The sequence below is a fragment of the Eumetopias jubatus genome, unplaced genomic scaffold, assembly GCF_037043125.1.
Source record: "Eumetopias jubatus isolate StellerSeaLion01/CBP00866 unplaced genomic scaffold, mEumJub1_p1.0 scaffold_3, whole genome shotgun sequence".
Lineage (NCBI taxonomy): Eukaryota > Metazoa > Chordata > Mammalia > Carnivora > Otariidae > Eumetopias > Eumetopias jubatus.
Genome location: NW_028274809.1, coordinates 123,808,692 through 123,823,109, shown reverse-complemented (window position 1 = coordinate 123,823,109; position 14,418 = coordinate 123,808,692). Strand labels below are relative to the sequence as shown.

General features: G+C 44.0%; 1 protein-coding gene across 1 annotated transcript in view; it reads right to left on the bottom strand.

Annotated features, from left to right (window-relative positions):
• The window catches only part of LOC114211909 (cilia- and flagella-associated protein 337-like), a 119,330-nt gene extending 107,436 nt beyond the window's left edge, over positions 1-11,894 (bottom strand). Inside the window, 2 exon segments of the mRNA XM_088021975.1 lie at positions 7,369-7,609; positions 11,854-11,894. Of these exon segments, the coding sequence (XP_087878101.1) occupies positions 7,369-7,609; positions 11,854-11,894 (282 nt within the window).
• Positions 11,895-14,418: the final 2,524 nt, after the last annotated feature.

The following is a 14,418-nucleotide window of genomic DNA, read 5'->3' as shown; positions in this document are numbered from 1 at the left end:
GAACGCTATCATTAATAGTAATCATGAAGGGCATGAAATCTACAACCCAGAGTGATTATACAATTTATAAAGGGCTTTATGGTAATTTTCATTTAGGTATAAAATGTAAACAAAAAGCTTCACTTTCTCCCCAGAGCCATCCCTCCATCCCCAGCAAATATTCTATCTCTCCCTGCTTCCTCCTACACTCATGACCCGTCTACAGCTTTCCAATCTTTCAAGGTTTACTCCTTGTTATCCTGGTCATTTCTGTTTCATCCTAGCTACAAATGCAGTTTTTCCTGCATCCCCTTCTCCCACTTGCCAGAAAAATAAGGAAATGGATGAAAGGTAAGTGTTTTTCAGGCTTGCAGTACAAAACTCTGTTAACTAAATTTCCATTGCACTTAAGAAAAACAGTTCTTAAATCTCACAGACCTCATCAAATTTTCATATGTCATGACGGAAATCAAAAATCCAATGATCATTAGCCAACTCCTTTTGAAAAGGCAGCAATATAAATACGTTTTGGAGAAATACGGCTACAAAACAGAGCCATTATTGTGCTTTTCCTTGAAAATATATAAATCAGGCCTTCACATAATTGCATGTTTTTTAAGGCAAATTTGGAACACAAAGCAGAGAAAACATATGTCCCTTCTGGGTACTCCTGTGCTTGGCAGAGCTTGAAAATTCATAACTGCCATCGACAGCAAGTCACATTGTATCACTAAAAAGCTTGAATGACTTGTTTTCCTACAAATAAAAACAGGGAGAAAAGCCTGACTATTTTATTTCCAAACTATCATAGCTATAGTGACAAACATAAATAATTCAGTCTACAATTGTGGAGTCAAAATTTAAAGATATTATCTATTGCCCAGCAATGCATTTTGCTTCACTCAAATGCAATTTCATAGAAAATTACCTGGATAATTCTCTAATATCCTATATTAGAGGGGATTCATGGAGCTATGATTCTGTTTGTCCTTACATTGCAGTCTCCCCAAAGCAAGTGGTTTTTATGATTAGAGTGGTTTTCCCATAAGGATTCATTTGCCTGCTGGTTGCTCATTTGCATTGCAAATGAGCTCTCCTATTGTTACAACCCAACATCTCTGTGCTTCTCACTGTAAGAGTCTCCTCAGTCGGGATGGTTTAGGGGTAATTTCACATCTACGACAAGGGAATTGACTAATTAATCGAATAAAGTGTCCTTTTGAAAATCTGTTCCTTGAGCGCCTGTCTCTATGGCTTCAGAAAATAGATATGATCCCGTGGTCTTAAGATTCTGAAAGAGAAAATAACTCTAGAGGGTTTGGGGAGTTCTATGGGTTGATACCTAGGCGATCCCATGGCAGGCCATCCAGATGAAGAGGAAAAGGGGCAGGCTACAGGGAGTTCTCCAGTGAGCCTAGATGGTGACAGCATTTGTGTGCAAAAGGATCATAGCATAAGGAAGAAGAGAAAAAAAAGGTGGGGGGATGGGGGCCTGGGTGACTGTCCCAGGAACTCTGGAACCCACCCTCAGCCATGGCTTTAAAATAGATGGTCATTTTAGCCATATTCAAAGCAGGGAGATTAAAAGAGTAGCTTCAATTTTTTAAAATAATGACTGCAGCCTTAGGCAGCACTGCCCCTACCATCCAAACTTTATTGAGTGTATTGTGAGCTGGTCACTGGGTACCTTATCTGCATGTTTCCGTTAATCTTCACAACTCTGTAAAGGAGATCTTATTATGATCCCTATCTTAAAGATCAGGAAACTGAGGCACGGGGAGGCCAATGAACTTTCCCAGCTTCTAGCAACTAGCAACTGCTGGAACCAGGATCCCAACACAGGCTGTCTGTGCTGCTCACCTGGTCACTCACTGCCCAGCTCGATGTTTCGCTGCCCAGCTTCTGCCTGAGGTTCTGGGTCAGCTCCCAAAGGAACACAGGCAGATGAGTAGACTGTGGAAGCATGTGGACTTCAAGACCTATACTGTTCACTATCACTCATGTCTCTCCTCTGGAGAGTCTAAAAATCAGAGTGGGTTATTTCAGTTCAGGTTGCTAGTACCTTAAATGTGACCCTCAAATTCCCCTTTACTTGGAGGTATTCTTACTTATTTTGGTCATGGTTATATGTTATATGGTCAAAAGTATGGTGACATTGGAAGAGTCAACTCCTCTCCCTTCCCTCAGTGAGTATTAAAGACTTCCCACCATGGGGAGATTTTACAGCTTATGTAAGCTTTTAAAAGGTTCCAAATTTGTTGCAAGGAGCAGCCCAAGCATTTCCCAGTGTGCTTCTCTAAATTAATCTAAAATGAATACACTGCTGCTTGTCCAGCTGCTTGGGTAGATTCCATGGCCTCCTAGTAGTTTAAAGAGAGAGAGAGAGACAGAGACAGAGACAGAGACAGAGAAACAGAGAAAGAAATGCTTCCTCCAGTCTTACCAAATAAGTATGACAAAGCTGACCTCGCCTGTGTATTCTGATCAATAGCAGTGGTCAAGTACTATGTTGAGGAGAATTCTGAGGCAATATTCACTCTTTGCAGGGAAAAGCCAGGATGGATTCACTCTGTCTGCCATGAGCACTGGAGGGAAGAGTGAGAACTGAAGCAACACATCTGTACCAAAAGCAAGCCAACCACAGAAAGGGACAGAGAAGGAGAGCTGAAAGGGATCTCAGAACTGATATAGTCATCCCCCTTCCTTTATAGTGGGGAAACTGAGGACCAGAGAAGATAAGTAACTCACCTAAGATCACATCAGTATCAAGACCAGAAGTCTAGTTTCTTTCTACAACACACATGGGATAACTCTTTCCATTGCTGGACCAAGTTGATTGGAAGTTTCTCCTTGAAACGAGTGCAGAGTTAGAAGGACAAGGATCTTCCCAGTTGTCATCAGGGCCCTCCTGGAGCTTTCCTCATACCATCTCTCCTTCACTCCAGCCCTGCCTCACCAGGAGATGCCAGGTCCCTAACTCACATCCCATGTCCCCTTTTAGTCTGTCTCCCGAGGGCACTTCCTTGCCTACCTGTAACTCTTCTACCTGTTAGTCTGCAAAGGGAAGAGAGGCTCCTGTCATACCCTCTGGAGTTCTAGGCACTGGATGTTGAGAACCAAGATCAGAGAAGAGAAGACCAATAGTCTGGGGGAGAGAATCAATCAAAGCAAATCCAACTTCATTGCTCATTGTTGTGGCAAACTCTAAAAATGGCCCATGTTCTTTGCCAAGTTACCATGCCTTCCCCCATCTTGTCCCTGGGTTTGGCTGGGTGACTTGCTTTGGTCAATGGAAAATTAGAAAATGTGATGCAAACAGTGGCTTAAAAAGTGTTTGCACAAGTCCTTTTGCTCATGCCATCAACATGAGCACATGCTAAGTCTAGTCTGTTAGAAGATGAGAGACACTCATCTCAAATTGCCCCAGTAATCCCAGCCACTCAGATCTTAGATCAGCTGATAACCTACTGGTTTCCAGACATGTGAGGTAGCCAGATGCTGAACAGAGCTGTGTAGCTGACTCTGCAAGCATGTGAGAAACCAATGCTTGGTGTTGGATGCCACTGAGGTTTTGTGTTGTTTGCTATGCAGTGTCACTATGTCACTATCACAGATAACTGATATACTGTCACTAATGTATTGGTTGGGGTTCTACCACGGGCACGTATGCCTGAAATATCAGCCCTTCCAATGTTAGATACTGTACATCAGACTTTTAAACCTTCTTTGGTATCACAATCCTCAGTGAGAATCTGTTAAACATATATATACATGCATGCTATAAATTATATATATATATAAAATTTCACAAAACATTGTGAGTGTGTGTATATATATATATACACACACATATATGATTTATAGCATGTATGTATATAGGTATGTTTAACAGATTCTCACTGAGGATTGTGATATCAAAGAAAGTTTGAAAGTCATGACTTTGTGAAACACTATTTAGCTTTTGTTTTAAGATTTTGTTTTTTTTTATTTGAGAGACAGAGAGTGAGAGAGGGCACAAAAAGGGGGAGGGGCAGAGGGAGAAGCAGGCTCCGAGCTGAGTGTGGACCCTGATGCAGGGCTCGATCCCAGGACCCCAGGATCATGACCTGAGCCAAAGGCAGATGCTTAACTGACTGATCCACCCAGGTTCCCCTACCTTTAATATATGTGATGTAGTCTACTTCTTATTCTATTGTATTTCCCTTCCCCACCCCCTAAATTGTGCTTATCATCTGCTAAACTGATTTCATGACCCACCAGCAGGCCAGGACCTGCAGTCTGAAAAACCTCAGCCTTCTGTGCCACAGACTTTCTCATGTTAGCAAATAAGCCTCATTCATTTTTGTGTTCTCATACCCTTCTCAGTAATAGGCACAAACATTCAACAAACGTTTGCTGAATTCAGTTGAATTGAGAGAAGCTTACAGCTACACTATTCCCCGGTTTGCATTTTTAATCCCTGCCTGCTGGATTTTACCATATCTCCCAAGATTTCAGGGACAGGACAATTACTGTTCCCCGGGCTCCACTTCTAGACTCCATGGAAACCAATTATGAGTCACTATTCACACACAGCTCTATCAAATGAAAGCTTCTTTTCCAAAGTGGCCCATCCTGGTGCCCTGTCTGCCCACTCTCAGTGACAGAGCAGCCTGCAGATGCAATGATCCCACTCTGAGTCTGTGCAGATGGACACGGGACGTTGGAAAGATGAAGGGTAGGTACTGTATCTTATCCATCATTGCTTCCCTGCATTAAGCATGGTGTTTGGCACAGAGTAGATGCTCAAAAAACATCTATTCAGTTGAACCTAACTAACCTCCTTCCTCTGAGTCTTGGTTTCTTTATGTATAAAGGAAGGACATCTGATCAGGTTCTTTCCAGCCTTAAAAACCAGGTTCTAAGTAGTGTTGACCACATCTGAGTGCATGCATTGGTGGAATAAGGAGCTACCTACATACTGTGCTGTAACTGTGCCAAGAAGGGCCCCACCACCCTGACAGATGCTCTACTCACTAACGTTGGAGTCCAGCTAGAGCTTTCTTTGCCACATTAAGTTACTCAGCCTCAATGAAGTACAAACACTTCTGCAAAGGTAAACTTAAGCTATTATTAGTCTTTTCCACCCAAATAAGAAAGAAATTTCTAGGTCTTTCCCCAAGAGCAGGACTTGAGAGAGGGATGAGTATTATATGAAGCAGTGGACCTAGAATGGCACAGGAACAAGGCTGGAGCCCTCTAAGATGAAATGAGTCTGGGGGAGACAGTGATGATAAACTTGAACTAGTCCACACTGGGACAGCCCGGCTGCCTACTATCTTCTCTCAGCTCTTTTCCATGGCCTTTAGCACAGAAGTTTGTGGTAGAGTTGAAAAAATCTTCATCTCCTATATCCAAAGCCAGTATTCTACTCTATGAACAACTCTGGCTCTTACAGTTTCTAACACAAACTAAAAATAGCTGCTGTGTGCCTGTTTTCCCACAGCTGATTTAAATCTGTGCCACTTAGGCCAGCCCTTTCACTTTGAAGTGGCTTCAACCCACACCCTCCTGCATAGCCTCGATTCTGCACTATCCCACACACACTTCATGCCAGGAGCTTCAGATCCTGTCACTATTCCAAGATGGTGACAGGTGCCTCAGGCCTCAGAGGTCCCCTGCCAAACATAGCCCAGTCACAAACAATGTGGCCAGTGTCACTGAAGTGTCCAAACTGGTTAACCCAATTAGCAAAGGATCAAAACCCAGGCTGGCCACAATCAGTTAAAAACTCACCCTTGGGATGTCTGGGTGGCTCAGTCGGTTGAGTGTCCGATTCTTGAATTTGGCTCAGGTCATGGAGCCCCACACCCAGCGCAGAGCCTGCTTAAAATTCCCTCTCCCTCTACCCATCCCTCCCCTCTAAAACCAGCTCACCCTTAACCACAAAACACCCCACACAGCTCTGCCATCCTCTGACAATGACCAAAACTTCCTTTCATCATGGGAGACTGAATAAGAGTCTGATGGGTAATGTGAAGGTGGGAGTCAAACCTACACGGGAACCACTAGTTTCAGACTTTTAGAACTGCCACCCATTTTCCATCACGACTCAATGCACACTTGGAAAACAAAGGTTCCACAATACACTACCTGTGCTTGTTCTGGACAATGCACTCTGGTATTAACTCCTGTCTCTCTCTTTTTTAGATCCCAGTCATCATATTCCCATAAATTACTCCCCTGACCCATTAATTGATCTCACCCACACTATGAAGATCCTGTCCCAAGGAAAGTTCCTTTTGGTATATTAGCTGCATGGGTCACAAAGGCAAAAAGAAAAAACCCAATTCTTAACGCCTCATGATCCACTTCCAACCTCAACTTCCCTGCAATCCCATTTCTGCTCCTTCGACCCTGTGTACCTCAATCACTTGTGTGTCTTGGCTTGTGTTATTTCCTCCATGTGGGGTGGCCTCTACTTCACAGCCTTAGAAAAACTCCTAGTCATCCTTGAAGACCCATCTCTAATGCCACTTCCTCCATGAGGCCTTCCTTGCCACATCCCTGTCTCATTAGGATGAGTCTTTTGTCTACAAATCTTCCTCTCTTACTGAGCTCCTACTTCAAAAATTAGCCACGAGTCCATCATCACCTGTGTAAATTTTTGTCATTTCTCTGTTATTTACTTAATATGTTTCTTTAAATAGACTTGTTTATTTTGCATACTACCTTCTTTAGCCTCATTCTAAACAATAGTAATTATGAAATCATGGGTTTAATGTGCTTGTGAGATTCCTAATGCACATTTACACAAATATTTACTATTACTACAATTTAAAAAAAATCTCATCCTAATACCCTTTCCTTCGAGGGAAATCTGTGCTAGTTGTATAAAATCTTAAGAGACTATATTTTGTTTAAGTTTGAGTTTTCTCTAGGGCTCAGTACACGATATTGCTCCATAAATGCTTGCTGAATTGAAATAAAATAGAATGGATTAAATGGAATTTATTCACACCCTTAACATATTAGCATGAATCTGATTTATCCAAACAGGTAATTGTGACCTTGAAAAGCAAAGAATGATACTGGAAAGGAGCCGGACATTTAAAAAAAAAAAAAGTTGAAAGACATGGAAAAGAGAGAGAGGAAGAAGCATGGTGAAGTTGGCCACGTGGGTTACAGGAGAGGTTCTGGGAGGTGCGCGCATTAGGGGATGGGTGGTAGGAAGCAGCAAAAACAAGAATGGGACCTTACATGGGGGAGACCACAGCACACCTACTATGAACCCTGGCTTTAAGTTGGGTTATTGGCCACGGACCCTATGGGATTCCAGCCAAGTCCTAGAGCCCTGCCCAAGAGACTGCATGGCCCACGAAGGTGTGGTCCCGCTCACTTCGTCCTTACCTTCTCCGCCCTCAGGCTCTGAGCCAGGTCCGCGTGGTGGGGTGGCGTCCTCCCCTGAGCCAGATCCTCCATTTCGATGGAGTGGCTGCGCATCCTCTCCCTCGTCAGGCAGGCCCGAAGCAGCCAGGCTGGAGGGTCGGCCCCCCGCAGCCCCTGCTCGCATGAAGGCCGAGGTCCAGTGGGGCAAGTCTGAGCTCTGAGCATTATTGGCTTGCCCAGGATCGCTGCTGCATCCAGGATGCTGTCCAGACCCCATCCCAGATCACAGTCACGTTAGGGGTCTCAGTAAGGAGACTGGCTCCCACCCCACCACTGTTGCCCGTGACCCCACTCGCAGTTGCCTTGTGGGCCGCCTAAGCAGCCACCTTCTCAGAGAAGACATCAAAAGTCGGAAAGGACTTTGGGGGTGGGGTGTGGAGGCAGGATCTCTGCCTTAACTGACCAAGATGGAAGACATCAAGCGGCGCCCTTCCCAGTCTGCTTTAAGGAAAAAAGAATAAAAAAAGAAAAGAAAAAAGACCTATCTAAGCCCAGAACTACTAGTTTCTTAAATATTTTCAGTTCTGAATAGACAATATAACAAGCAGTAAACTATTAAGACAAAATCCATAGAAGTTAAGGATTGTAATTAAATAAAGCCTACAACAAAGTGAATCTGTCATGATAATTTTTATTGTAGTGCGTGGTAATTAGATATAAATGACAAGTTGTTTAAGCAATAATCCTAATTACTATTAATTTTACACGAGTGTTATGGGGGCTGCTCAAGAAAATCCCCAAAGGTGCCTGAGATTGCTGCTTTTTCCATGTAAGTATTTCCTTCTTAAGGAAACAGAGACAAAAATAGATCCTAGATTTTTTTTTACATAAGTACTGTGCCCTTTTGCATTTGTATTCAGAGAGAGTAACACTTGTTAGTCCCTTACTTAATCTCCCTTTGTTTAAAGTTCTTGTTCACTGGGTCTTTTTGGAATACAGGATTTGGAAGAAACTCATCTCTTTGGTTGCCAAGTGAGGCAAAAGAAGTTTGTAATCGTATTTCATTTTATTGGTCCCACAATTTGGGTTCTGGGGAAAAGAACAAAAAGGCAGACCAGTTATCCCACCCGGAGGTTCAGCTGTAAGCCACAGGGCTGACTGTGGGTCCTCCTCGAGGTTCAGAATTATTGAGTGATAAAGAGTGCCCCCTTTGGAGCATGCTGCATATTGCTCGGATGCCCGATGTAGAAACAGAGTCTACAGAGCCTGTGAAAAACTTTGAAGAGTCTCCTACTCTTGGTGCCTTGAAATTTTATTCCGTGTGACCAAAAGAGCACAGATTCTATCCTGGAGTAAAAGCTCCCTGAGAATGACAGGCCTTACCCAACAAACAAACAGCCAAACCAGGCTTTTCTGGGGTAAGAGGAGGGGAGGGGAAGACAGCCAGAGGTGAATTGAGCAGAGTAGGATTTGGGTGAGTAGTGGAGAGGAGAAGGAGTGGATGACATGGGAGTTTGGGCATTTAAATGAAGTACCTTGGACAACTAATGTGAAGGCACTGGACCTCTGCAGGAAGGGGACAAAGAGGAGAGAGGAGGGTAGGAAACGGAAGCACTGCAGATGCACAACCCCCCCACCCCCACTTTTAGGGTGGTAGAGTATAGAGATATGGCTACATGGCTTATAAAGCTTAATTTCCCCAACTGTGAAATGATCATAATCATAGAACCTAACCCACAGGGTAAAAGGAAAATGTGAGAATGGGGGTGCCTGGGTGGCTCAGTCGCTAGGCGTCTGCCTTCGGCTCAGGTCATGATCCCGGGGTCCTGGGATCGAGCCCCGCATCGGGCTCCCGGCTCAGCGGGAGTCTGCTTCTCCCTCTCCCTCTGCCTGCCGCTCTGCCTACTTGTGCTATCTCTCTGTCAAATAAATAAATAAAATCTTTAAAAAAAAAAAAGAAAGAAAATGTGAGAATGTATGTCAAGTAGAGTAGTGCAAGACATATAGTATGTTCTCCGTGCCTACCAGCTATTATTACTATTGCTGTTATTATTGTTATTAAGTCTCACCCTGCCTCCTCCTATCTTATATCAGGTGGACCAAGTGCCCTTGACCCTCTTGCCCATGACTGATTGGGTAAGGTATCAAAGATGTCCATCAAGCTGAGGACTATTAAAGAGATAAGCTGGGCCAGTACAAGTCTCTTTCTCTCAGTGTTTAAACCGGGTCTTGCAAAGTGTTCAGGAAATTGTGGCAGGATGGAAGGAAGCAGACATATGGAGTAAGCTGACTTATGTGAACAGTGGGGCTCCACAGGAGAGACTCTGAGCTACTGCTACTTGGCTCCCAGATATCCTCTGAATCCAAAGCTACTCCCCACTCTAGCACCACCAAGGTCCCATGCAGAGACAGCATCCTGCTCTGAGATTCCCACGAGGATCCCTGTGATTCCACGTGGCTTTCCACCACAACATCCCTTGGCTTGAGCCCCCCTGAGGAGATTTCTGTCCCTTGCAATCCAAAAAACCAAACTGAAAGAGCAAATTGTCTCTTGTGGAGGGTCCACACATGGTTTCTACTTTCTTTTCTTTGTTTTTCTCTCTATTCTATATGTTCTACAATGATCCTAGACAATCAACTTATAATAGTCTATAATCAACACTTATTTTTTAATCAGAAAAAAATACTTTTACAGTAAAAGAATTGGCTCACTTCTTTGCAGCACGCAGAAAGTTTGTATGAGAAAGACCAAGTAAGGTCTATCTTCAATGGCTTTCTCATTATCCAGTCATGTCCCTCAAATGAGAAAGTGGGCTAAGGAATCTCTCTAGGTTCCTTTTTGGTTCTAAACACTATTGTTATTCTGCTTATTATCCAGCTTAGCTGAATCTATAACCCGCCCCCCACCCAACACACACACAAACCTGCAGCTAGTCTACTAGCTCCTGAGTTTTGGAAGCGGTGACCCTTCAGAATGAGGGTGCGCATGGTGGCATAGCATTGTTGAAATTCTCTGTTCATGTCTTCATTCATTCTCTTACTTGGATCAACATTTATTAAGCGCATGACCTATAGACATTGTGTTAGACCCTGACACTATGAAAACAAAACAGTACAGACAGGTGAGCCAATAACTTTAACACTGCAATAAGTGCCATGTCGGAGGGTATCTGTTGGAGCCCTGTAACAACAGAGGGGAAGCAGTTAACTCTGGCTGGACAGGTCAGGGTGGGGAGGTACTTCCCAAAGGAGAAGCCATTGAAGAGATAAGTGTTAGTTTTCCAGGAAGACTAGAGGGACTGTGCCTTCCAGGAAGAGACAAAGTGAGTAAAACAGAGGCAAGGATGAGCTGGATGCTGGATGTAGTCATGGAGCTGCAGGCAGCTGAGCAGGGAGACAAAAGATAGAAGGGCAAAAAATTAGTGGGGGGTCAGATCCTGAAGGAGTGGGTATGTCGTACTAAGGAGATTTCATCCTTAAACAATGGAGAGCCGCCTCAGCAAGACATTTTAGAAAAGCAGTTCTTTCTGCAGCAAGGAGGAGAGATTAGAAGGGACAGAGGCTGTCTGGAGCAGTCTAAGAGAGAACTGCAGAGGGCCTGAACCACAGCAGTAGCAGGAATGGAGATATGGGTAGATGTATGAAGTAACAGGCTTCCGTGACTTTGTTGTTGGGCAGATGAAGAATGAATGGCTCCAGAGTTCTGGGTGACATAAATGGGGAGAGGCTATTAGAAAACCATGGGGGAAGAAAAAAGACGTGCCACTTCAGATCAGACTGAACTGAAGCTCCTGTTGAGATAGCTAGGAACAGGGGTCTGCCAGGCAATCAGAAGTAGAGCGCTGGAGTTCAGGGGACTGGTCTGGGAGACCTCCCCACAGAGGTCATTGTAGCATGAGGGGAGGCAGGGAAGGAAGGTGTGTGGAGAGTGTCCTGGTCTCAGAAATGTCAGTGTCACTGACATGCCTATACACGAGGAGCCAAGCACCTACTGGTGATGCTCAAGGTCAACATTTCAGAGGAAAAAATGCCCACAGGTAATAAAAAAGGATCAGGTCTTGGGGCAGATATTGGGAAATATGAAGCCAGAAGACTTGAGAACAAGGGAGAGAAGAGCAAGAGGCAAACTCTGGAACTGGAGACATTAATGCTTGCAGGGTGGAGGTAGGGGTTCCACTGTGTCTGAAGTCCAGGGCAGCCTTCACTGGCTGCAGGATCTCTCCTTTTGGTTGTCCTTATGGCTTCTGGATCCCAGCATGCTGAAAGCTGCTCCTGTCTCATTTCCTGGGAATGACCCCACTGTTGAACCAGCTGCCCAGTCCCAGAGCCTGAGACCTTTTTAATTCTTTCTTCTCCCCGCTTTCCCGGAAGCAGAACCCCCATTTGAACAGCTGCCCAAACTCAGAAATGTGGACATCATGTTCCTCTTTCTCACCCTCCGTCCTCCTGACCTGCCTAGTCACAAGTCATTCCATCCTGTTATCCTCCGTTCCCATAACCCCCAACCTGAGTGGTTTCTGGGTCTCCCTGACCTTTGAATCCGTCATCCCTAATTCTTCTCAACCCCAGATCTGCTTTCCTGAAGACCCTTTCCTCATGCCATCACTCTACTGGGAGCCCAGGAGCTCCCCACTGCCCTACGGTCTGTACAAACCTGCCGCTCTCTGGTTTTCTGACCTTGGGCAAATCGTTTAACTTCTGTGACTTTAATTTTCTTGTCTGTAGAGTGAGGTGGTTAGATCAACTGATCTCCCAAGGGCTTCTTATGATTTCTCTGCTGTACTTTAAAGACTCTCTTCACCTCACACCTGTTAGGATGTCTTATTATCAAGAGACAAGGGATAACAAATGTGGGCGAGAATGTGGAGAAAAGGGAATTCCTGTGCACTGGTGGTGGGAATGTAAACTGGCACAGCCATTATGGAAAACTGTTGGAAATTCCTCGAAAAATTAAAAATAAAAATACCATATGATCCAGCAATCCCACTTCTGGGTGTTTAACCAAAAGAAAAAAGAAGGAAATCCTGTCTTTTGCAATAACATGGATGAACCTGGAAAGCATTATGGTAAGTGAAATAGACCAGACAGAGAAAGACAAATACTGCATGGTATCAATTATTTGTGGATCTAAAAAAAGTCAAACTCATAAAAACAGAGAAGAAAGTGGTGGTTGTCAGGAGCTGGGAGTAGGGAAAATAGGGAGAGGTTGATAAAAAGGTACAAACTCTCAGTTATAAGGTAATAAGGTCTGAAGATCTAATGTATAACATGGTGACTACAGGTGATGACACTGCATTATATAATTAAAATTTGCTAAGGGAGTAGAACTTAAAGAAAGTTCTCACTTAAAGAAAGGTAGGGGGGAAAAAAGACTCTCCTGATGGGTCTCCACCCCTACTCACATAAACCCTCATGGTTACAGGGCTCCTCCCCAGCCTAGGAATGAACAGTGCTAGTCTCACCTAAGAGCCTCTGTTCATATTGTCACCTGAGGCACCTCCTGGCTTTAGTGGGTGTATAAACTGAGGTAGAAGCCTCAATCAAACCACCATGCAGTGGCAGCGGTGGGATATAGCCTAGGTCTCTCTGTCAGTCTGCTCTTCTTTGAATCTGACCAAGACTAGGGCCAGCGAGGGAGGACAGGTCATGTTATAGCATCATAAAACATCACCTAATTCTAGGGAATGCAAGTTGGTACAGCCACTTTGGAAAACAGTGTGGGGGTTCCTCAAAAGATTAAAAATAAAGCTACCCTATGACCCAGGAATTGCACTACTGGGTATTTACCCCAAAGACACAGATGTAGTGAAAAGAAGGGCCATATACACCCCAATGTTCATAAAAGCAATGTCCACAATAACCAAACTGTGGAAAGAGCCGAGATGCCCTTCAACAGACAAATGGGTAAAGAAGATGTGGTCCATATATACAATGGAATATTACTCAGCCATCAGAAAGGATGAATACCCAACTTTTACATCAACATGGTTGGGACTGGAGGAGATTAAGCTAAGTGAAATAAGTCAAGCAGAGAAAGTCAATTATCATATGGTTTTACTTATTTGTGGAACATAAAAAGTAGCATGGAGGACATTAGGAGAAGGAAGGGAAAGATGAAGGGGAGTAAATCAGAGGGGGAGACGAGCCATGAGAGACTATGGACTCTGAGAAACAAACTGAGGGTTTTAGAGGAGAAGTGGGTGGAGGGATGGGTGAGCCCAGTGATGGGTATTAAGGAGGGCACGTACTGCACGGAGCACTGGGTGTTACACGAAAACAATGAATCATGGAACACTACATCAAAAACTAATGATGTACTGTATGGTGACTAACATAACATAATAAAATTAAATTAAATTTTAAAAAATCACCTAATTCTATATGTTTTCATAATTCTTGTGAATATCAGTGGCTCTCTCACCTGGAACATCTCATAATTCAGTTTGTGTCCCAACCCAATATATATGCTGAAGCCCTGATCCCCAGAGTGATAGTACTTGGAGATTCAGTCATGAAAGCAGAATCTTCCTCAGTGAGATTAGTGCCCTTGTAAAAAGAAACACAAGAGTGATGATCTGTTTTTCCATAATGTGAGTATACAAGAAGTTGACTGTTTATAAACTGGGAAGAGAACCCTCAACAAGACTCCCACTCTGCCCACTATGCCAAGCACCCTGATGCTTGGGCTTCTGGCCTTCAGAACTGTGAGAAGTTAATGTCTACTTTTATGCCACCCAGTCTGTTGTATTTTGTTATGGCCGCCTGAGCTGACTAAGACAGACTCTTTTGACAATGAATTTTGGTTTCTGTTGACATATTTAAATGGAACCATCATGGACCATTCCTGTGTGCCCTCCCTTCCTGCAGCCCTTTTAATGGGACCTGCCTCTCACCCTGTTCCCAGCGTTGGCCTTTGCCCGACCACCTTCTCCTTTCCTTTCATGCCTTTTTGTTTCTTGCTCTTGTTTTCTCAACCAAATCAAGCCCTCTTTGGGCAAAGACCCATTGGGCCCAGTGTTCTAGTTTATTAACCAGCCTGTTCCCTCACCTCTGACCTTCAGCAGCTATGGC